This window comes from Camelus dromedarius, chromosome 12 (genome assembly GCF_036321535.1).
Source record: "Camelus dromedarius isolate mCamDro1 chromosome 12, mCamDro1.pat, whole genome shotgun sequence".
In the NCBI taxonomy this organism is placed as follows: Eukaryota; Metazoa; Chordata; class Mammalia; order Artiodactyla; family Camelidae; genus Camelus; species Camelus dromedarius.
The window spans coordinates 34,037,546-34,061,127 of record NC_087447.1 but is presented as its reverse complement, the minus strand read 5'-3'; the positions used below and the strand labels follow the sequence as shown (position 1 = coordinate 34,061,127).

The 23,582-nt window shown below is 48.0% G+C and overlaps 1 protein-coding gene across 9 annotated transcripts in view; it reads left to right on the top strand.

Annotated features, from left to right (window-relative positions):
• NAV2 (neuron navigator 2) overlaps positions 1 to 23,582 on the top strand; it is a 690,497-nt gene that overhangs the window by 623,426 nt on the left and 43,489 nt on the right. For 7 of the 9 annotated variants that reach the window (XR_010383379.1, XM_064492508.1, XM_064492507.1 and 4 more), the window contains 8 exons: positions 1,499 to 1,790; positions 2,525 to 3,227; positions 5,957 to 6,424; positions 7,025 to 7,090; positions 8,483 to 8,527; positions 10,970 to 11,130; positions 12,564 to 12,752; positions 18,877 to 18,929. Coding sequence is in view for 8 of the 9 variants with exons in the window: in XM_064492508.1 (XP_064348578.1) it covers positions 1,499 to 1,790; positions 2,525 to 3,227; positions 5,957 to 6,424; positions 7,025 to 7,090; positions 8,483 to 8,527; positions 10,970 to 11,130; positions 12,564 to 12,752; positions 18,877 to 18,929 (1,977 nt within the window). In the remaining variant the exon portion in view is untranslated. The remainder of the gene's footprint in view (positions 1 to 1,498; positions 1,791 to 2,524; positions 3,228 to 5,956; positions 6,425 to 7,024; positions 7,091 to 8,482; positions 8,528 to 10,969; positions 11,131 to 12,563; positions 12,753 to 18,876; positions 18,930 to 23,582) is intronic. The other 2 variants (XM_031459883.2, XM_031459891.2) reach the window with 2 other exon arrangements.

The window sequence follows — 23,582 nt, the reverse complement described above, 5'->3', positions numbered from 1 at the left end:
TATACTGAAAGGTTTAGAGGAAGGAACATGGGCTGGGGTAGTTGGGACACGGAGTGAGTAGCGTGAGTTTCCGCTCATCTGTAAAACTGAGATGAAGACAGTGCTGCTTACCCTCCTTGACCAGATATTGGTCGGAGTCACTTTGTCACAGCGTTCTGTGGCTGGAGAAGCATGTGTTCATTCATTTGCTCGTTGACTCATCAGGCCTTGATTGAGTGCCTGCTGTGGGGACACCTGTGTGCCTTGCCGCAGCTGAGGGATGAGCTTCTCAGTGTTTCTGTCCTCCTCCTCCCTCTGATGCCTGGTACCTAGTGGGAACTTAAGCATGTGTTTGAGGAATGACTGAACAACAGAAGGCACTCATGAGGTCGCAAAGGGAGAGAGAGGGAGGCTGTGGTGGTGATGATATTGAGGCAGCTGAACTTGGGCTGCTTGTCTGTGTGTGGCTCTGGTCCCCTGTCATCAGTGTATTCCATGGGAGAAGTCGTTCGTACTAGTCTTGGATGACAGGCATTGGGCCAGATTCTTGCCAGGGCATCGTTTTGATTTCCTCCTCTTCTGATAATGTCCACTGTTGGTAGTTAACTATCACAAACATGGGACTTGTATCCTAGGAGAGCTACCCTAAAGTGTTGGTGACCTTCCTTCCCCATTCACTACGCTGCTTCTCCCTGCTGAAATCTCCTTGAGCTGGCCGCAACCCCTGGGGAGGTCCCCAAAGCTTTCTATTTAGTGTTATGCCTTTTAACTGCAGCAAATCATTAACATCACACTTCTGGCCCCTCCTGGGCTCCATGGCCAGCAGGTCAGGCCTCTTCCAAAGAAAGCTGGCTAATTATATCCCTTGTCTGCACAAAATCCCACAAGACGAGCAAGCCGCGGCATATAAATGGAGCTGGGGTGGGAGCAGACACTCGCTGGCTCCTAGTGTTGAGGGGGAAGTGGCTTTTGAGGATTTGCTTCCTCTCAGCCCCTCTCTCTCCCTGATTTGAGGGGAGCTGGCAGCTGCCCTCGCTTGCTTGCTCTCGGTGTGTTAGACTGTGCGCTGTGCTGGATCCAAAGATCTCACTGCCAGTGGAGCGACAGGGAGACGGCAAACAAAGGGAAATGGGCTGGGAGGCTGGAGGCTGGATAGAGATCAGGCTGCCAGAGTTAGAAGAGGCTGGTCGCCAAGTGGCAGAGTTGGGGGCTGAGTTCCTGCCACATCTCTGTCTGCTGGTTCTCCTCCATGGGGCTCTTTCCCTCTTTTTCCTCTGGCTTCTTTTACTCTTCCTCCCTCACTCCCTTCTAAGACATATTCGTATTCCTTACTTTCCTTAGACCCAACAAGTCGAGCTTTTTAACCAGATAACGAGAGTACAAAGACCCAAACATTTTCAAGTAGTTATCTGTTATTTTTCCCTTACCTTGTCCAGTGCATTGACATTTTTCACTCTGGGGTGAGGGGCTCCCTCGCCTGGGGTTTAAGAAGGGCTAATTCAGAGGGTCTCCTTCACAGACCGATGCAGAGAAGCACTCGCAGGTGGAGAGGAATTCCCTGTGGTCCGGCGATGATGTCAAGAAGTCAGACGGAGGGTCAGACAGCGGCATAAAGATGGAGCCGGGGTCCAAGTGGAGGCGGAATCCCTCTGACGTGTCTGACGAGTCTGACAAAAGCACGTCAGGCAAGAAGAACCCTGTCATCTCGCAGACAGGCTCGTGGCGGCGAGGCATGACGGCTCAGGTGGGCATCACTGTGCCAAGGACGAAGCCAGCTGCTCCGGCAGGCACGCTCAAGACCCCAGGAACTGGTGAGTCAGAAGCGCGTGCTCTGTGTCGCATGCACGGTTGTCAGTTTCAAAACCAAATCTGCACAAGGACTTGATGATGTTTTAAAGTCCCTATAAATGTGCAGGTATTTCTTCTTTGGGTTTAGATCCTGCTAATAGCCAGCTTTCAGAACTTACCTTTTTCCAAGTGGCAATATGTAAGTGCGTGAGCCTCTTAAACTCTGAAGGCAGTTCACCTGCGGAGGTGTGTTGACTTGGTTTAAGCATGTGCTGGGTAAGAGCTAACAGGTACTCAGTGAAGACTATTCAAGGGCACATGGTTATGAGCTATTGGTTATGTTGAATTGATGTTGTCCATGATGTGAGGATATGTGTAAACAAAGGCACTGTTTTTGTAGGAAGGTGGGGTACCCCCTGAGAATATTAGGGACAGCTTTTTAATAGACAAGAGGAGAAAGGTCAGTAAAAGACAAGATCTCTTTCCCAGACCTATCAGTGTTTGGCTGGCTTTGGTTTATTCTAGGTAAATTTAGACTGCTTTGCAAATGAGGAAAGTCATTGACATCTCCTAAAAGGCTGACAGTTGTAGATGAGGTTATCTTTACAAAAAGCTCTTTCCTCTGACTCCCAATGGGACTGCTTCCCCTTAGGAGAAAGTGAACCAGTTCTTGGAAGGAGGGGAGAATTTTAAATAGACTGAGCTGGATGAGCTGGCTTCTTGGTTTGTGGTCTAACTTTACTGATTTCCCTCTTAGGAAAAACAGATGATGCAAAAGTATCTGAGAAGGGAAGACTGTCACCCAAAGCCTCCCAGGTGAAGCGCTCCCCGTCAGATGCCGGCCGTAGCAGTGGTGATGAATCCAAGAAGCCCCTCCCCAGCAGCTCCAGGACACCCGCAGCCAATGCCAACAGCTTTGGGTTCAAGAAGCAGAGTGGCTCTGCCGCTGGTCTGGCCATGATCACAGCCAGTGGGGCCACTGTCACCAGCAGGTCAGCCACCCTGGGCAAAATCCCAAAGTCATCTGCTCTTGTCGGTCGGTCCACCGGTCGGAAGACAAGCATGGATGGAGCTCAGAATCAGGATGACGGGTATCTGTCTCTCAGCTCCCGGACAAACTTACAGTACCGGAGTTTGCCAAGGCCCAGTAAGTCCACCAGCCGGAACGGGGCTGGGAACAGGTCTAGTACCAGCAGCATAGATTCCAACATCAGCAGCAAGTCAGCAGGCCTGCCAGTGCCCAAGCTGAGAGAGCCTTCCAAAACAGCCCTGGGCAGCTCTTTGCCAGGTCTGGTCAACCAGACGGATAAGGAGAAAGGCATCTCATCTGACAATGAGAGCGTGGCTTCCTGTAACTCAGTGAAAGTAAACCCGGCAGCCCAGCCTGTGTCCAGTGCGGCTCAGGCCACTCTCCAGCCAGGAGCCAAGTACCCGGATGTGGCCTCCCCCACGCTCCGCAGGTAAGTGGGTACATGGCACCGAGCGGAACTGGAATACACGGAATGGCATCCTGGATCAATAATTTCCTGCTTTTCAATTGAGGCAGCCTCTCTTTTTCTCCATTTCTGGTTTGGTCAGATGCTGCCGGAAGTTTTACAGTTAACGGATTATTTTCCCATATTGAAAAACATAAGCCTCTGGCATCAGTCATCCTGGGTTTGAATCCTAGGTCCTCCTTAATGAGCCGCCATTTAACCTCTCTTAACACTTCTGCCTCTGTTTCCTCATCTGTATAATGGGGATAATGATACCTACCTGAGAGTTCTTGTGACAATTAATCTATGTAGCCATATCTGGCCCATAGTAAGTACTCAGTAAAAGTTAGCCACCATCAAAGATGAGACCCCAATATACCCTCAAATCTGGATGGGAACTCAAGGGAAGCAGACAGGTTTTTTTTTTTTTTTTTTCTCATCTTAATGCTGTGACTCAGATTCCTCATCATTATGCCAGACAGTGATCTTGGCCAGATCTTTTTCCCAAATAGTCCAATATCCCCCACATACTTCTTTATACTGCATGCATAATTCCAAATTAGTCTCTGCAATTTTAGCTTCCTTAAAAAAAAAACCTCTTAAAGCAGAAGGATTTCTGAAAAAGAGAAACTGATTTCCTATTACCTTAAAAAGACATTTTCCCGCATTTCCACACTGGGTAGAAATTGGTCCATGAAAATATGATTATTTACTTTTTTTTTTTTAACAGTTTCTTTTCAGTTTATGCAACTTTTGCCTCTTCATGCTATCTCATTATAATATCCACTGGACCATCCTCAAAACTGCAGCTGCATAGGGCAGAGTTCATCCTACCTTCCCACAAAATTTCTTGTCATAGGAAAGAGTAAATCCCAAGAATAGAAAATTTAGCAGTGAAAAAAATTAAAATGTGCGCATGTACATATAGGGTGAAAAGGAATGTTTGCAAAGACTTCAGAAGAAGCATTCCACATGAAAGGTGTAATGAAGCAAGCTGTTCACTGTTCTTTGTCTAGACTTGATTATTAGAATTTCAGTAATGATTCTTTTTTCAAGGGAAGGTCCTATTGGGCTCCTCTTTGTTGTTTTAACAGATTGCTTATAAATGAAAATTTTCTCTGCTTCTTGCCTCAAGTATATTATATATAATATTAGTTCTTTGGTATTATAGATTTCCTTTAGTAACTACAAAGGCTTTTTACTAGACCCTTAGGCTAGTGTAATAGAATAGTTGAAAATGCTTGCATGTTCTTCGCCTCAGCGTTGAGCACCTTTCAGCCCATTCCTGGCAATTACATTTTTCCCTTAATAGTTAAGGTGTTTTCAGTTCTCTCGTGTGTTGGTTTGGAGAAGACAAATCTTAGGTGAAGTGTGATAGCTGTCTTCAAGTGATTTGAATGACGAACAGACAAAAGATGGGATTTTTTTCTATGTAGTTCCATTTGGCAGGACTAGGAGCAATGTGTAAGAGTCAAAGGTGGATGAGATTTTGATTCCCTAACTGTTGGAAGTACTAGGCAGCAGAGCCACTTATCCTTTGGAGTGGAGTAGTGAGGCCCCCATCACTGGATGTATGTAAGCACTCTAAAGCCAATGTTCTGCAATGGGATAGTTCTTTCTCTGTCACCAGGCAAAAAGTGTTCCTCATCTGTCACCAGACATGGTAGTGAGGGTTGATTATGTGTTGGTGTGTTTATTTTGACAATAATTAAGGTTTGTAAGGACTGTTTGGAGATGACACAAGCCAAACACACCACTTTGAGCAACTGGGTGGAAGGGAACCTGCCTAGCATAATATGCAGTGGTATCATCACTTTCCAGAGGGTTCCACCGTTCCCTAAGGGTTTTTGCAGATAAGTAAAGGCATTCCCTTACTGGAACATGTATTGTCCTTTGACTTAAGGACACTTTCTCCATCCAGCCAGAGAACCCTCTGTCAAAGAAGGAAGTATTTGTGCCTTTCCCTGTGCTCTGACAGCATGCTCTTGGTCACGAGCAGTGGGGGAGATGATGTGCACTGGCATTTCTGGTATCTGTCCCACAGTCACAGTTCACACCCAGCACGTCTGGTCCAGCATCTTGTAAACCCAGCAAGGTTTTGTGTCTGTCACTGGGCAGTGCTGGCTCTCTGGACCTAGGCCCCAAAAGACACATCTTTCGGGCTGGGCTTTCATGTGAGAATAAATCTGTGAACATACGTTGCCCAGGCCTCCTCTAGATCTGGACTCCTGTTCTTGATTCTACATGTTGTGCTTAGAGATCAAAGAAACCAAATCCTCTGGAGCTGAACTGTCATAAACGGAGCGCCTGCTTTGTGCCTGAGGTCATGAATACAAAGATGATTAAGACAGCTCTTTTCCCTCTAGGTGGTTCCTGGGCAAGGGTAATTTTCTAGTTACTCTATTTAGGGAAAGAAACAGAAGCAAGATTGGGACCAGCGAGGGAGAGGCCCGTTCTGTAGAAAATTATTACCCCGTCTCCCTTTGGCCCAATGACTCAGTGGCAGCCTAGAACTTGAAGGTGGAGCCTTTGCTGTCCCAGGGCCCAGCCCCACTGCGTAGCAGCCTTTCCCAGGGAATCACCTTGAGCCATTTGAGTGGGAAGGACCATGGCTCCCTCCCCAGGGACTCTCACTGGCTCCTTTCCTGGGCCCCAGTTTCTGGTGCCCCTTGGTGTTGGGCATTCAACCCACACAACCCTCTGTCTCTTCACAGACTCTTTGGTGGGAAGCCTACCAAGCAAGTGCCCATCGCCACAGCCGAAACCATGAAAAACTCGGTGGTCATCTCCAACCCTCATGCCACCTTGACCCAGCAAGGTAACCTAGAGTCCCCCTCGGGCAGTGGCGTCCTGAGCAGTGGGAGCAGCAGCCCTCTGTACAGTAAGAACGTGGACAGCAACCAGTCCCCTCTAGCCTCCAGCCCTAGCTCGGCCCACTCGGGCCCCTCCAACAGCCTCACGTGGGGCACCAATGCCAGCAGCTCCTCGGCCGTTAGCAAGGACGGCCTGGGCTTCCAGTCGGTCAGCAGCCTCCACACCAGCTGCGAGTCCATCGACATCTCCCTTGGCAGCGGAGGGGCACCGAGTCACAACTCCTCCACCGGCCTCCTCGCCTCCTCTAAGGATGACGCCCTGACCCCCTTTGTCAGAACCAACAGCGTGAAGACCACGCTGTCAGAAAGGTTGGTGCTGTGTGTTTGGCTGCCTTTGTCTCCCCAGAAGACACCCTTCCGAGAGTCAAAAGATGACGTTAGGAAGCCTGCATGTTAATTCACATTGGCCTGAAAGGTTTCCCTCTTTCTGGCCTTGCTCCCTGTTGTCTTTTTCCTGGTGGTTATTCTCAGTGCTCAGAGCTGCTGGAATTCTCAAGAGGGCAGACTGAATGCTTTCATTTGAAATGGCATTCTGCCTTTGAAGTCCTTCCATTTTGTTTTGTTTGTTCATCGACTGCTTCTTGCCCCGCCCTTTGTAACTGCGCAGACCAAGCAGGTGGAGTGCGCAGTGGGGTGCCCCTTCAGCACGCTGCTCCTCGGAGCAGACACCCTCCCCCTGAAGGGCTGCCTGCCGGAGTGATAGGAGAGCATGAAACCAGAATTGTCCTCAGAGCTGTGAATTCCACTGCCGTGGTGATTCATGTCCATTTTCTCCACGTGGGGAAGAAAGCCAGTGTCAGCGCTGGGAATGAGAAAAACGTTCCGGTCATTGTGTATAACAGCACCCCTCCCCCCACTTCCTTCCAATCTAATGTTCCTTCTCTTGTTTTCTACCTGCCGGCCTTCTAGCCCTCTCTCTTCCCCTGCCGCTAGCCCTAAGTTCTGCAGAAGTACTCTGCCCAGGAAACAGGACAGGTAATGACATTACTGTAGGCTGGGGACCCCACTGAGCCTCTAGGGTCCTCCACCCCCATCTGTGTCAAGCCGGATGTTTTGTGTGAGGCTGTTGGCCTGAGGCTTCTGCTTGTGTTTGTGGCCCCAGTGTACTCTGTGTCCCCCCAGGCATGCCAGTGAGGGGCTGTTCCGCCATCCACAAGGCTGGGGGAGAGGTGGAGTTGGGCCGGCCCCTTCCTCCCCAGCTTGGGAAGGAACCTCAAACCTGCCACCTGACGTGGGCGGGCAACAGAAGCTCTCACTCGCATCTCCGCGTCCCCGTGGCATGCTCCTGCTCCCAGCTCCCAGCTTCCTGCCCTTTCTCCTCTCTTTCCCTGCCCCCCAGAGGTGACCTCCCACCCACCACGTGGCTTGGCCCTCGCCTATGTCTCCCCCATCCGCACTCCGCAGCTGGCTCTCTCTGTCTCTGAGTCCTCTGCTGCAGTTTGGCTCTGTATCTCGCAGGCTGTGGTGTTCTGTGTGCCCGTTTCCTGGGATGGTAAGCAGACTGTGTACAGTGCTGAGGTTTTACAAACAAAGAGGCTCGCTGGCCTCCAGCTGCCCTGTGGGTGGGCGGGCCTCAGAAATGAACACTGACCTTAAATTTGTGGAAGAGCCATGTCTTGGCCAAACATAATAAGCAGACGTTGTTTCATGCTAGGAAACAAAATTAATGAAAACCCTCTTCACCTTGTCAACGGCAAAAACTTTGTTTTTGTCAGACGCACACCGAGCCTTTAAACCTGGCTCTTTGGAAATCCAAATGCCTTGACTTTATCAGCCAGCAAGTTGTAACCTGCCCTGACTCTGCCCAGGGGGCTCAGCCCCTAGCTACGCCCAATGAGGGCCTCGCAAACTGAGAGGGACCTGGAATTCACTTGTTTCAGATGAATTCCAAAAATGCAGACTGCTGGCCTCTTGAAACCCTCCAACAAGTCCCTGCTGTCACTTGAAGTCATCGCCAGTGGCGTTTGGGGGTGGGCCAGATCAGGGGTGCGGGGAGCCTGACATCTCTCTCTCCGAGAAGCAGTGGCAGTACAGCTGGGCGACTAGGCCGCGGACGGCATGGGCTCTGCTTCCAGGTCGGGGCGGCCCCCAAGTTTGGCTTTGAACCTGTGGCAAAGGAAGAGGCACTGGGGTTGAGTGGCTCAGACCTCCTGGTGACTGGGGTGGAGGATGCCCGGGCGTGAGCGCAGACCCGGGTTTCCTCCGTTTCCCGAGGCTGTGGATGTGTTGCATGCGGTGGAGCGCTCCCTGGTGAAGTGAGTCTCTTCCTCCAGATCTCTCGGCCCCTCCTGAGCCTTTCCCTCCTCACGTTGCCTGCTCTCCCTGCGCTTCTCTGAAGTTCTCATGTTTGTTTTAACTTTCCTACAGTGACCCGCACCTTGATAGGAACACTTTGCCTAAAAAAGGACTCAGGTATCTGTGTTTCCTCCTTGCATCCGTGCCATCTGGTGTGGCTCTGGGGCTTGGCTGTGTGACTCTCTCATGGCTGGCGGGGTTCGGGCTGGGCTGGGGTCCCCGCTTTGGCCACTGCAGCAGGACCCTTTGGACAACGGCTCCCCTCGCAACCCGCTTGTTCTCATCTCTCCATTTGTTGGCTTATTTGCTTGCGCAGAGGCTGTGGTCTTTCAGGCTCACTGTGGTCACCCCATCTCATGACAAGCATCCCTGTGCAAGCCCAGAGGGCAGTCGCTGCCACTTCTGGGGCCAGCGGGCTTAATCACAGATCACTTCGCCATGACCATTCTGTCCACGGGCTGTCTTCCGAGAGAAAGGATATGACTTGTAGCATGTTGATTTGCCAGCCGGGGCACCCACAAAGGAGAGAAGATTTTCCCCGCAATTTGAAGATATTTAATTTTTCAGCCCATAGAAAATTGCTAAAGACAGGCACTTTGCTCTTGTCTAAATATTTTAATTGAAAATTGACTTTTCAGTGCCCAGCAAGACCTGGGTGTGATCAGTGTGGAGTATAAAGAAAGAAAAGACAACCAGGAAGGAATGAATGTCCCTTCATTCACTCTTAAGTCATGGCTCGTTCTTGGCGCTGGCCCTGGTGAAACAAGATGCTATAGGTCACCACTGCTTACACCACCCACCTCACTTTGCCGGCCAGAGGGACTTCAGTTCTAACGCCTGCCCCACGGTCTTCATGTCTTATGGTTGCCGCTGTCATTTCTCCTGCTCTCTAAACACCTTGTTCTCTGTAGCATTGGCTTCACCCTGCACTAAGCATTAAATGCTTTTGCAAAACATGAAACTTGGAATGAAATGTTTCGTTGCTGTCATGTATGTCTGTAGTTAATAACCTGCAGCTCTCAAGGCTCAGAGCGTTTTGAACAGTAATGGGAGGTAGGTATCAATGCTTCCTTTCAATAGGAGCTCCGAGTAAAGCCAAACACCAAAATCTAAAAATAAAAGTATTGAAAAGGCCCCCAGCAGACGTCCCAAGGCAGGAAGTTCAGCCCAGTGGCCTTAGAGGGGGGAGTTGGCAAGATCTTTTGTACCGAACAGTTTTCATCATGCCTGTGAGGGCTGCTAGTCAGCACCCAGGTTCGTGCTTAAATCACGGCCACTTAACATGCGTTTGAACTCAGTGCCCCACTGTTGCTCTGAGAGTAAGCTGACTTCTTTGAATATTAACATTTTGAAATTCTGTGTTTATTTCTGGAGCAGATCTATCCTATGAAAATGATGTAGCTCTGACTTTTAAACATTGTTTTTTTAAAAACTGAGAATAGAGATATGTGACAAGGTATATTCAGGCAATTGGTGTGACCTAGGAAGCCCATCAACTGTTGTGAAAACTTTCACATTAAATACTATGGGAAAAGCACTTGGTGCTCCCTCTCGCCCTGACTCCCTTTCCAGCTCACCCACTCTGTACACACACACATCCAGTGCCGCCACCCCAGTGACTCCTCGTCCTAAGTCAGAAGACCCCCCTTTGTTTACGTAATCAGTAGTCACTCCCTGGTAATCTGTTTATAAGTCCAAAGTACTCTGGCCACTTGGGCACTTTAGAAACCTGAGATGCTGCCTGTGGTCATAGTGAGAAGAGCATGCATTTGGGAATCAGACAGATATGGACTGAAATCTCGGCATGTGATTCAAGGCAGGCCGTCATCCTCTCTGAATGTAAAATGGGAATAAGAGCATCTGTGCTGCTGGGAGGGTCTGAGGCTTTGGCGAGATAATGTCTTTGAAGGCACCTGGTACGTTGGAGACATTGAGTAAATCATCACCAAATATGCTTCAGAATAAATGAGGAGGTGGATCACGTGACTTCAGAAGCTCCTCCCCTGTGTGAAACCCAGTGATCTGGGGTTCCTGTTGAGAAGACTGTCTCATGCTGGATTGCAGCAACTACTGCTGGCGTCGGTCTCCTCACACCTCCCTTTACATGTCTGGTTTCTGATACTCTGTGATTCATGGCCACTTACTTGCGCTCTTGAGTGCAGATGCCATGAGCTATCTAATTAAAACTTCCTCCAAGCTCTGACAGCGGCTTGTTTTGTTGCTTCAAGTCTGTCAAGGTGGGAGCTTTGAAATGACACTGTCATGAATTAACAAGTTACAGATACGCCAAGGGACGGCTCTTCTGAGCATTCACCAGTCTTGCTCCCTTTATGTAGTTCCCTCCAAACTAAAAGGAATCGCAGTTTTCCCCCAAAGACGGCCAAGTAACAAAAAAGGTTTCGAGGAACTTCGTAAGTTTCAGGAGGTGTAGTGAGCTGATTTTTCAAACAGTATCTTTGGATGTATACTTTCTTGGTATACGTTTATCATCAGCTCCAGGGAGCTCATTTTCACAAGCATTGTTCACAGTTAATCCCAGTCTGATTTCTGTCTGTCCAGGTATACTCCCACCTCCCAGCTTCGCACACAGGAAGATGCAAAAGAATGGTTGCGGTCGCACTCTGCAGGGGGCCTGCAGGACACCGCTGCCAACTCCCCCTTTTCCTCTGGCTCCAGTGTGACTTCTCCTTCCGGAACCAGATTCAACTTTTCTCAGCTGGGTGAGTAGCCACTTGTCATTAGCTGGGTTGAGCTTAGGCCTTAGGCCAGAGCTTATCTTGCATTTTGAAAGACGCATGTGGTCACAGACAGGTGGTCACATCACTCAGTATCTGATCAGCCCTCAGCAATGTAGTTTGATTATAGGAGAGTGATAGCCAAAGAAGTAGAGAAGAGAGAAACATTTTTGGTTCTCTCATCAGTAATTTCCTGTCCGTGGCTGATACAGTGTTAGAGCAGAGAGCAAACCATCCCACGGAATGAGAAGAACGTATTCTGAGACCTCTGAAGAAGTAGATTTTACAGCATATCCCATGTTTGGTCATCCTCGTTACTTTATTAAACTGGAAATAAAGATCAGGTTTTGACTGAACAAGTGTTTGGAAGTGCCTCCTTGGAAATTCTTGGAAATACCTACCGGTGACATAATGCTTTGACTGGCACAGGGAGGAACAGAAAAGAATTCGTAACACAGTCCCTGCTGACATGTCAACGGATGCTTTTTTAGAGAGACCAACACCCACACAGACTCATAAATAGGGTCACAGGGAACAGTCCAAAGCTTTACATGAAAGTGAAAAAACTGAGTATGAACAGATAGCAAGTATTACATGCAGTTAGAGAAGTCAGAGAGCTCAGTCCTGGCTGGAATGACTGGGGAAGATTACATGGAGGTGGCAGGATGAGAGCTGAGCCTTCTGAGACGGACAGAGAGGGAAGTAGTTTTTCCATTCTCATCTCATTCTTTAGCGAGGCAGTGTTTTCTGATTATTGCGAATCATAGACTCAATCTTTAAGGACAATCTCGTGGCTCATAATCAAGTAAGGCTTAGCTCTTCCTTTTTAATTAACCGAATGCATGCTTCTGAAATACTTAACATCAACAGAAATGGGCAAGATTTTAGTAAGAAAGCCAGATTCAGCTAAGGTAAGTGCGCCCACCCGCTTTATGTTGGAGCTCCGGAGGCACCATTACTAAAGCTTCCCCATCTGAGGCAGTGAGACCCATATTCATATTCTTTCCCGGCTGTAACTCTTTGAGGCCAGAGTTTCTTGTCACGCACAAATGCTTCCCATCTGATCAAAAGCCCGGTTGGACTATTTTGGGCTTTCGGCTTTAGAGAGAATTGTTCCAGATGAACCCAGAGAGTAATTAGCTCATGCCTGGAAGGTGACACTAGCTTGTCTGAACGTGCCAAGTTGGAAAGCTGAGGCCCAGAGCCTTGGTTTGGAACTGACCCACCTTTCCTCCCTTATTTTTAGCTCGAAGTGTGTAACTCAAATGCTGATGTGACTACCTTTTAGAAAATAGACAAGGGAGAGAATTTGACAGGGGCAGATGTGGCTGATCCGAAGCAGTCCCCTCTTCGTCCCCATTCAGGATTTAAACAGAGACATGAATTTCCAACCTTTTGACTGACTCCTGTCCTTCCAGCGAGTCCCACCGCTGTCACCCAGATGAGCTTGTCCAACCCCACCATGCTGAGGACCCACAGCCTCTCCAATGCTGATGGGCAGTATGACCCGTACACGGAGAGCCGCTTCCGGAATAGCTCCATGTCCCTGGATGAGAAGAGCAGAACCATGAGCCGCTCGGGCTCATTCCGGGATGGGTTTGAAGAAGGTAAGCAAACCAGGAGATTCCCCCTCTCTCGGGCTGTGCAGAGTGGTTTATGGTCCTCTATACCGAATTCACTTGATTGACCTAAGAGCCCACTGGTATGAGTTTCTAATTTGCCTGCTTAACTCTGGGGGTTGGGCCTGGGGAATTCTGAAAAGTAGTGTCTGAGTAGGGTCTCACTTAACCTCGCTGAACTTGAAGGAAGAGGCTGCTGAAAAAACACTGGTGAACCCTCGGGTTGACCGAGTTCCACTCTAGGTTTCTCTCTCTTGGACTTGGTCCCTAGCTTCTTGGCACACGCATCCATCATGAGGTTCAGCTGCTGGTGCCCCACCTTGGCAGCGCCAGTCACTGCAGAGTTCATCTCCGTGTGCTGACGCACCTGCATGGCTCTATGGGGGGGCTGTGGGCAGCTGGGCCTCTCCACCTTGCTCCAGAATTTTCTATTTCTTTTCTCCAGCACCAGTTTTTTTGGTAAGTTTATTGCATTCAGTTATGCCCCACTCCTTCTTTGCTCACTAATTGGGAATATTTGGGGTTGGGTTTTTCTATTTTGTTCATTTTCATCAGAATTTGGGGAGAAAGCTACTGTGGGCATCCTCCCCAGCCATCTAACTCAGTTCATGTCTCTTCATTCCTTCACTCAAGGTGTGAGTTAGGGGAGAGCAGTCGAAATGTCATGAAAGGACACCCCCCCGACCCCCCAAAAACTTCCCAAAGATGGGAATGGTAAGACATGGGGGTCAGTGCCGTTGACTCATGGTGGAGGATATGCGATAGTGCCACCACGGTTTGAATTCCAGCCCCACTACTTCTTAGGTATATGATTCTGAACAAGTTAACTTCACCTCTTGGCCCCTCTGTTTTTTTCACTGATAAAATGGGAGTACTCAGTTCGTGGAATTATGTGAATTAAATGAGATAATATATATAACTGTTAACCCAATAATGTTAGGACCCATCCATCACAGCCTGAAAACGCGGCTTCAGCATTGGTGTTCTGGCAGCTGAAAGTCCCCAGCCAGAGATGGGAACTCTCGAAGCAAATGGAGCCCAGGCCGAGGGCCATAGCCCTAGCTGTACCTTTTTTGCCAGTGACAGAATGGAGTAGGGGTGGAGAGGGGAGTCATGGGCGCTTTCCTCTGCTCCCAGTGCTTGTGAGAGCGGGGGAACATGCCCGGCGTCCTCCTGGTAGGAAAGAACAAATAAACTTGTGACTGTCGAGGAAATCCCTAAATAAGTCAAGAGAGAGAGATGCAGGATATCCGCTTCTGCTATGCCCAGTGTTCTTTTAAACAGAAATCTTAAGAGTTTAGTTCAGAGCAGTTGCCCCCTGGTTAATCTTCCTTAATTCTCTCCATTCTGACTTATGTATCATTTGCATCCAGTGACATCCAGTGAGCAGGCACCAGTCTGGAAATCCATCTATGGGGACCTGCTGGGACAGCGCATTAGGAGGGGGTGGAGCCTGAGTTGCTGAGTGTTTTGCTGGATTTAAGAGCTAGAAATGAGTGCTATACCCACTCAGAGCAGTACTAGTAAGAGGGTATATTGACTCTAAGGTGAAGGAGTAGGCAGTTTGTCTTGAACATTTTTCGGGTCGGTAGGCGAGCCAGGTGTGGCCCCAGAGCACTTCAGGCCTCCTGGTGGCGGCTCGAGTAGGGAGTGCGTCTGGTGCCGTATTCATCTCCTCTGTCCCGCTGTACCCGAGTGAGCAGTGTTCAGTACTGAAACTTGTCCAAACAAGCACACCTCGCCTCATAAAGGTCCAGGGCCATTCCCGTGTCATCATCAGATGGCTTTTATTTATTCCATCTGGAATCAAGCTGTCAGGGAGCACAACTGTGGAATAGCTGGGATGTCAAAGTGACATTGATAAAAAGTGCTTGCCCACAAGCAATGTCTAGACTTTTGTAAACCCTGATGATTCATGGTGACATGGAACTGAAGCACAAAGGTGAAGATCAAGTTTGGGGAGAAGGGGTAGGGACTGCTGTCGATAGACTAATAAACATGTAGCATTTTCATCTTTGGGGAAATTTGGCATTGGATTGATTTTATTTCTTCCAGGGCTGTTACGTTACAAAAACAAAATAGGGCTTGTGCAGTTAGGTGTTTTTAGTTCCATTGGGTGAAGACTTTTTTTCCCCTGTTGAATATGTAAACTCCCAGTGTTGCAGAGACAGTTGGGAAAAAAATTCACATCTCATGTTCAGACAGAGTAGAACTTCCTTATGAGAGGCAGTTAGGTATATCATATGCCAGAAGGCGGGATAGAAATTTAGGAAGAATTAGCACAAGTACTTGGGTGAGGGTTTTGTGGGATTTAATTAGCACTTTCCATTTTGAAGGAAGTGGGAGTCATAAATATGTAGATCAGGTACAGGCATGGCCCAGGTGCAATCTTTCAAATATTTTCAGGTAAATTAATTTCTATCAGATGCATTATGCAATCTTAAAGTCAACTTGAATACTGTACTTTAGGGAGATGCTTGAGGCATTTTTTAAATGAATGTCTTTGGAGGGAAAAAAAAATCCAGGAACTATACAATCATCCCTAAGAGCTGGTGCCATCTAAATCAGTTCATGTGGAATCCACAGGAACAGAGCAGCCTGTTAATAAAAAAAATCTTGTACTGCAGCTTACCTGTGTTTCTAGCCCCTGAGTTACACTTGGATTCAAATCCTGGCACCTCCACTGTTAGCAGTGTGACTTTGGCTAAGGGGTTTGACCCTGCTGAGCCTATTTCCTGTTCACTGAAATGTGGAAAGTAATTGTATCTCCTTCAAAGGTTGACGTGAAGATTAGGTGAGATGCAAATCCTGGAAGGCAGTTAGCAGAATGACTTAGAGAGGGGTTTACTAAGTACTCAATCGGTGGTAGCTGTTGTCACAGTTGTCATGTTTTGTTTCATCCTTCTCCCCATGGACCATTTCAACCTCATTTTGTTTATGGAAAAATCGAACAGAAGTGACTTGGGGACTTCTTGCAGCCAGAACCAGGTCCTAAACGCTTGATTCTCAGCCCTCTGTTTTTCTACTCAATCCTACCTTACGCTTGGCTGTGCCTTGGCCACAGCTGGGCTTCCTTACCTGCCTGAGACAAACCCTGAACCTTCACCATCATGGGCTCCGTTTTCAGTTACACTTCCTTCGCTGATTGAGAGGGTGGCCTCTTAGCCATCAGAACTGCAACTCATTCTCACTGGCTCCTTCCCCAGCCCCTGGCGGTGGAGTGTGAACTAGAGTGTGATGCCCAGATTCACCTTCTCTCTCTGCTCCCGACCAGCAGTGTGTGCTTGGCCACATCACTTATCCTCTCTGGGCCTTAATTTACTCTTGAGTTCATTAGGAGTAGAAACTCCCGCCCTGTCTGGGAATATTACCTACAAATTCTCTGTGATGATGAGGATCACTTCAAACAACAGTATGAAGCAGAAAGTGCTTTGGTTAGTATGAAGCTGGATGGGTGGATGTATGTATGTATGTATGTATGTAGGGATAGACAGACAGATATGGTTCCCAAGTGTGACAGCAGAGGCATTTGTTTGCTTGATTGGCTGGAATATGCCCACTTGTCTCATTCTATCTCCTGATTTCACCCCGACCTATGCATTAGGTAAGGGTGAAAGCACGCTCTTCTCAAACATGCACTTTTTGCTTCTTTGGTCCCAGCTTGTGCCTGTGTAGGTTGAATGAGGGCCTTAGGAAACCATTGTAAATATACCAAAAGACGTTACTAAAAACAAAACCCTCAGAAACCAGTAAACGAGGTCACTCAAGGGCAAAGCAGTCTCCACATTTCTGGTCCGCAGATCCTGTTCCTGATTGCTCTAGGACCTTAGGCAGGTCATTTAACCTCTCTGGGTCTCAAATTAGTCAATGGCAGAGACGGCCGATATAATCTCTGTAGTTTCTTGTAGCTTCAAATTTTTGGAGGTCCAGGTATCAGGAGGAAGATGCATGGCATGCCTTTGCTGTTCTGGCTTTGCAAGTCTCGTATGCATTTTGTCGTTTGAAAGTATCCTGGCCACATGACCCTGGTTCTGCCTTGGCTCAGTTCACTTGAAGGAGAGCCAGCTGCATGATTCAGGCAGCCACATTCAGTTTGGGGGTGATTCTGGAAAGCAGGGGCTCTCTCTCTGGACCACAGCCTTGCTGTTGCTTTTTACTAGTGAGAGGAGTTAATTACAGAGAAAAATCCTACTGCCCCCCGAAGCCTGCCAGATGTGCTCCTCTCTGCCTGCGGCCCCACGCTTGTCCTGGAGCACTGCTGAAGGCAGTGTCGCTGAACGCATGTGTATGAGGTGGAGAAACAAGAAAAAAGTTCCTTTTTGCAGCAGCCCTGCGCAGACCTCTGGAGCGTGTCTGGAAGGGCGATGTGTTTGAAGGGAGGCTCCATGTTTCCCACATCCCTTCCTCCAACTTGGCCTCCAATATAGTTTCCCCCCAAGTGTCTGTGTCATGGGTCTAAGTAACTTTTCCCCTTGGCCCATTAGGCCACTAGGTTGGGGCATGAGAGGTCTCTGTTAATGTGTGGACATCTTAACACTGAAAGCCATTATTGGCCATTAACACCTTAAACTGCTTTTTATGGGCGTGGGCCAGGTGAGTCGTGGATGGAGGAAGTTGGTGGAAAAGACTTAGAATCCCAGGCATTGCTAAGGAAGGTGGATGTGAATGTCCGGGCAGGGGTAGCCTCAGAGCAACTGGCATCTTCTAAGAGAGAAGAGGACTAGAAGGCCAGGCCAGGAGCTGTGTGAGTTAGAGGAGGGAGGAAGCCCATCAGGTGCCGTCAGGGAAGTGAGGAAGGGCTCCAGGAGAAGCCGTGTGAACTGATCCTGGAGATTTGGACGGGCAGATATGAGACGCATCCCAGACCCGAGGGAACCGCACAGGCAGAGACTCTGAAGTGGCCGACTACTATGCAGGGCGCTCGTGAGAGAGACGTGCAGAATTCAGAGTGTGCTAGGAACACATGAAGGAAGAATGGGAGGTTGGGAGGTTTATTGGGAAGACGGTGTGGAGTCACCTGAGCTGTAGGCTGAGCCATTGGTCGGACATCTGTGGGCTGGTAGTTTCTGCCGGCTGCTGATCCAAGTTGAGTTCGCTCCTTGGGTGGTAAGTGAAAGCCATTTAGTACACACGGAAAGTTACTCCCCAGCCTCCCACTCTCAGACCACAGGAGAGAGCACAGTGTGGAGCAGAGGCATTCCACTCCTGGTCAGGGAGGCTGTGCCCCATTCAATATGATGTCTCGACAGGCATATTTCCACCTTTCAAACAGGCTGTTGAGAGATGACTAAGAAAATGTCATGAACAAGTCTGGTTCCCAAGAAGAGAAGTAACCCATAATACCTAGTCCTAGAAATGACCATGCTTTAAAATTACACGAAAACAGATCATAAAATGTCTCCATTGGCTGGGGGCAGGAGGGGGTGCAGAGGGCAGACACAAGGATGGTTCTAAGTCCCAAAGTACCAGTCACAAATGGAAAAGAGGACACCACTTGCTTGTCATTTTGTAGACTTGATAGAAATTGAACAAAGAACCTACAGGGTCATCTAGAATGAATTTACTGTGGCTGACAGCCAGCCTCCTATGTTCCAGATAATCAGCTCATCTTTTTGCTTCTACAAATGACAAATGCCAGCAGGATAAAATATATATGTGCAATACAATCCTAAACCTAAAGGGAAACATTAGAAAAAAGAAGGGAGTAAAATATGCTGGCGCGGAGCAGGTAAAGGTTGCCTCTGGGTAATAGAATTATGAGTCACGCAGGTGATGGCAGGGAATATGTTTCCTAACGCTTCTCTGTACTTGAAAACTTTTACTTAGTAACTATGTATCATTTTGATAGTTAGGGGAAGAAAAGTATTTAGAAGTTATTAGGAAAGAAAATGTGGTAATAGAAAAGTGACTTTCATAGAAAATTATGGCTTATTTGGCACTGACCTGTCACCGAACCAGGAAAGGTTGGATCAAGGTGAAGTTGCTCCAAGCCTGGTAGTGTTCTCTAATGCTGAGTGTCTCCTTCCCGCCCCCTTTTTGGCTCCATAGGAGCCAGATGTATAATTCACCTTTCCTTTTCTTTCTTTCTTTCTTTTTTTTTTTTTTTAAATAGTTCATGGATCCTCGCTCTCCCTGGTTTCCAGCACGTCATCAGTTTACTCTACAGTGAGTATAAATCAATGCTGAGGGGCTCTGATCATGAGAGCTGGTGTTCCTTTATCAAATGTGTCAAAAATAAAATATAGGCATGTCTCCTAGAGAGAGTATTTCCATTATAAGGGGATCAATTCATTAGGAAACACGGTCTGAAATTTACAAACAGCTATTGATTCTAACGTACCAACCAATAAATCAGGAGCGGGCCGCTTTGTTAAAGTGGCGTCATGCTTTGGGTGGTAACTAGTAAGAATGTGCAAGAAGCTTTAGCCACCTGCGGGTAGACTTGACAAGAAAGGCTTTCACTTTTCAACCTTCTGTCTGCCTCAGTTTCTTTATCCATGACATAGAAAGAATACTCCCTTGTGGAGTTTGTAATGAGAATTAAATTTATGAAGATTCCTATTCATTGCAATGCAAATTCCTTGAGGACAAGGACTTTTTTCTGTGTTTATTCCTCATGCCTAGAACAGGGCCTGGCACATAGTAGGTGTTCACAAAGTAGGTTTGAATGAAATAAGAAAATGCACGTAAAGCAGTGAGTGGAGTGCAGCCAGCACAGAGGAAGCTGTCTTAAGTGTAGCTGTCATCGGTGCGAGGTCTACTGAACAAAAGCCAAATGCAGTCAAATATGGTGCTGGATTTGTCCAGTGATGCTTTTTATAGCTATGTACATAGCTATCTTAAAAACTGTAATTCTGGAATTCCTACAGGAAAAAAACCATTTTGTTCATTGGGAATTGGGAATTCTTCAGCCGTTAATTCCATGGAGAACAAAAGTTGTAATAATTCAGTGTTTGGTTATGCCAGCTATGTAGTGGGACACGTTGTAGATAGCCCCTTGTAAGTTACAGGCCATCCCAGAATCAAGTTGAAGAGACCAGGGCCTGACTCTTCTTTCTTAAACCTATAACAAGCAAACAGACTGGAGTGATTGCTGACATGGTCTGATTTGAAGGACCTAGAAACGCTCTCTTCTGCTTTTACCCACCTGGCCCCTCCAGCTCCAAAATATCTCTTTCCTCTGCTAGTCATCTTGTCTGAAGTTTCTTCAGAGTCCTGGCTTTCATTGTAAAAGCTTCATATAGAGTAACCTTGGGAAGGGGTTATTTAAGCCATTATCTCCGGGCGCATAGAGACGGCCTTCTAACTTCAGCTGTTGCGTCCACTGTGTCCTTCCCTCTAGAGTGAAGCTCGGTGATGTGGGTACTAGAGGTGGTTCTTTCCAACCTAGATTCACTTTGTCAACAGTATTTACTGACAGCAAGTACATGCCAGACTCTGGGCTGAGCCCGGAGGATGTAGTTTAGGTGGAGATAGGGGCCTGCTGACGAAAGAGGAAGCCGGAAGGCACAGGGGGACATGGAACTCTCATTTCACAGGGCTGGTGCAGCGCAGCCACAGCAGACGTTTCAGTGCCCGGGCCCGTGTTTTCCCAGGGAGTTCCCAGGGTTTCCCATCAATAGATAGGGGGTTGGGCCCTTCTCAGAAGACTGAAAAATGGGGGCTGGCCAGCATCAGCCAGCCTTGGAGGGAAAGAGCATGAGCTTCTCCACCTGTGAGAATTCAGATACGGGAAACCATCACTTGCAGTTCCTGGCTGCTTCCCCTACATGCCCACCGTGGAAGTTCTTGCAGCCACAGGCCTCTCTTTCAGTAGCCCTTGTTCTGGGTATATGGACATGAGGCTGGTATTTTCATGAAATTTGAAATTGTCCTTTCTGACTTGATGTAAATTCACAAATTACCAAAGATCTAGTAAGAATGTTTAATTCCGTGTTTATCTGGATAGCAAGAGACCTGAGGCCGAATCATAGTTTTTTCCTTACTGCGTGACTTGGAACACATGACCTCTTTATCCTGGGTGTCTCCATTTGCTCCTGGCCTCAGGGAGCTAGGCCAGGTGTTCTCTGAGGTCCCGACAACCTCTGACATTGCACTGGTCACTGATTCAAAAGTTCCCCTGTGCTGTTCTTTACATATGCCTTCTCTGAGAATAGAGGTTGCTTTTGCAGACTCTTTAAAAAATAGTCTCACCTTTGAATGTTTTCATGATGGAGTGGTATGCTCCATCCGAGGGAGACTGCAAATCCAGCTAGGTGCTGTTACAGCCAAGCACTGATGTGTGGTCCTTTTTCTAGTCCCAGCTACTTGGTAATGATGAAATTCTGAAACAAATGCCCAGGCGCCTTTGTAAGGTGAACAAGTTTGTATTTGTTGTTTAAAATGAGATCTTTGGAGTCTCTTTAGTTGCCACCAGCCCAGACCAAAGAGTCTATTTAACACCTGAGTGTTTTAAAGGCTCTTACTGGATGATAATAGGCTCTTCCCCACCTGAAATCTCTGTAATTCTTAGATGTTCAAGAATGCTCATTTGGGCTGAAATTTGCCTATAATTTTAATCATGAAGGAAAGACAAGACGACCTGATGCTTAACAAGTGCCATGGAGAAGTCATGGCCAGCCCTTGGAACAGAAGAAAATTGGAGAGGCCACATCTGGCATCAGACTTGCTTTCTTGATTGGTAGGGAGCCGCAGTTGAGTTCCCAGAGGAACTCTGGAGTGGAGGGAGGTCGGAGCTTCACTCAGAGTTCCCAGATGTGCAGAAGAGCAGCAGAACCTGGAGTCAGGACAAAAAACACATGATTCCTCCAGGCTGCTGCTGAGAACAGGGGCCCAACCCCAGAAACAGGTGGGCACAGAGACAGACAGTGACAGAGGCCTGGGGAAGGAGCCTTAGGCCTGTTGACGGAAGTGTTTAGAAGTAGAGCTGGCCCTCGGTGGATGGTTCAGCCAGTTAACAGACCTCCACTCGCCTCCCACATGGCAGATAGCTGTGACCTTATCACCAAGAACTTGTCTCTTTTGGATCAGACTCAGAAGCCAGGTTATTTCTGGAAGGCCTCCAGGAGAATGTAGCTCTAGTCAAAGAGCAGGAGAATGGGCTGGTTATGATCATAGGCTCTGGAGCCAGACTACCTTGGATCCAGTCCCAGTTCTGCCACTTATCAGCTGTCACCACGGGCACATTAGATTAGTACCTTCTCAAAGGGTTGTTATGAGGATTAAATGAATAATGAATGTAAAAGTCTTGGAACTGTCTCTGGCATATAGTAAGTGTTCAATAAATGCTATTTCTTATTACCAGAATGTAAGCAACATCAGGTGAGGGACTTGGTTACGTTCACAGCTATATCTCAGGTTCTTAGAACGGTGTCTGACACATAATAGGAAATCAATAAATATTTAATAGGTGGTGGTATAGGGATGAATTGATGGACAGGCAGACAGACCAAAAGGGATGGCTCAAAATTATCAGAGAGGGAAGAGTAAGAACATCTGAGGACATCTTCCAACCTTCTCCTGAAGGTGCTTCTTAGATGAGGAGACTGTCCTACAGTGTGACTTTAGGTAAGATACCTAACCTCTCAGAGCCTCAAAAGGAATACAAACCTACTTTGTGGAGTTACTGCAAGGATTAACTGGTTTGGCTACAGTGTACCTAAAAATTAGTTGCTGTGATTGGAAGCCGGCCTGGAGGGAGGGCCTTCTTGGGCAGGATCAGGAGTGAGAGCAGCAGGGAGCAGCGTGTACAGGGAGGTCAGACAGGAAACAGCAACCCTCTTGTCCCAGCTGATGGGTATAGGGACTGTGGGGCCCAACGAATCATACCCCTCTGCATTCTGAACTAACAGAGAAGTAGACGCCAGAGTCAGGTGCTGATTTTTAAAAACAATGGGTTTATCACTAATAAAATTGGATTAGGACACACAGAGAGGACTTAAGGACAAAACAGGGTCCTTACTGATTTTCACTCACCTACCTGGCTCCCAAATCATTGCTCCACCCCAGGAGGTACAGATGGTGGAGTGTGGACAGAGGCAGGAACATTTCCAGCATTCCCAAGAATGTGTGTGTTGCGGGGTTGGGGTTTCTTCTTTTACGGCCCCCACGGGAACTCCAGGAGAGAGAATGACAGGTTCCCCCTGCAGCAGGTTCCCCCCTCCCCTGTGGGCTCCCCCTGTGGGAGGGGTAAGTAGGCTTGTAGTCTCTGGCTGGCAGATTGCTGTGACACCACAGACCCAGGGCCCCGTATGGATGGCTTTGCCAGTAAGAGGGCCTACAGGCTTCGTCCTTACTCCCCAGGGTCACAGGTAACTGGGGGACTCAAGATAGAGCAGCAGGAAGGTGCAGGCCACATTCATCCTTTACAGTCTGGGGAGGCAGCAGGCTGGCTGGTAGGCGCCCCCGGCCCCCCTCACTTTGGGGGAGCCCTCCTGCCCAGCTACTGTTTCTGCTGCGGTGCCCCAGGGAGATGCGAGGGGGGATACAATGGGGCAGAGTTAACCTGTGAGCGGTCCTCCCCGCCCCTCAGGTACGATTGCCAGGATACGTACAGAATGCCTAGTTAAATTTGAAGTTCAGATAAAAACACGCAATTTTTTAGCATTAATATTTCTCCACTATTGCACAGGACATACTTAAACTAAAAAAATTCACATTTAACTGGGTGTCTCGTATTTTTATTGGCTAAATCTGGTAGCCCTGCCCCAGCTCATTCTCTTCTCATCACACCTTCTCCTGAGTGCCAGACCCTAACATCATATCCATGTGAGAGCAGGAGTGCTCTTCATGACCAAAATAGCTAGAGTATTTCCTTAT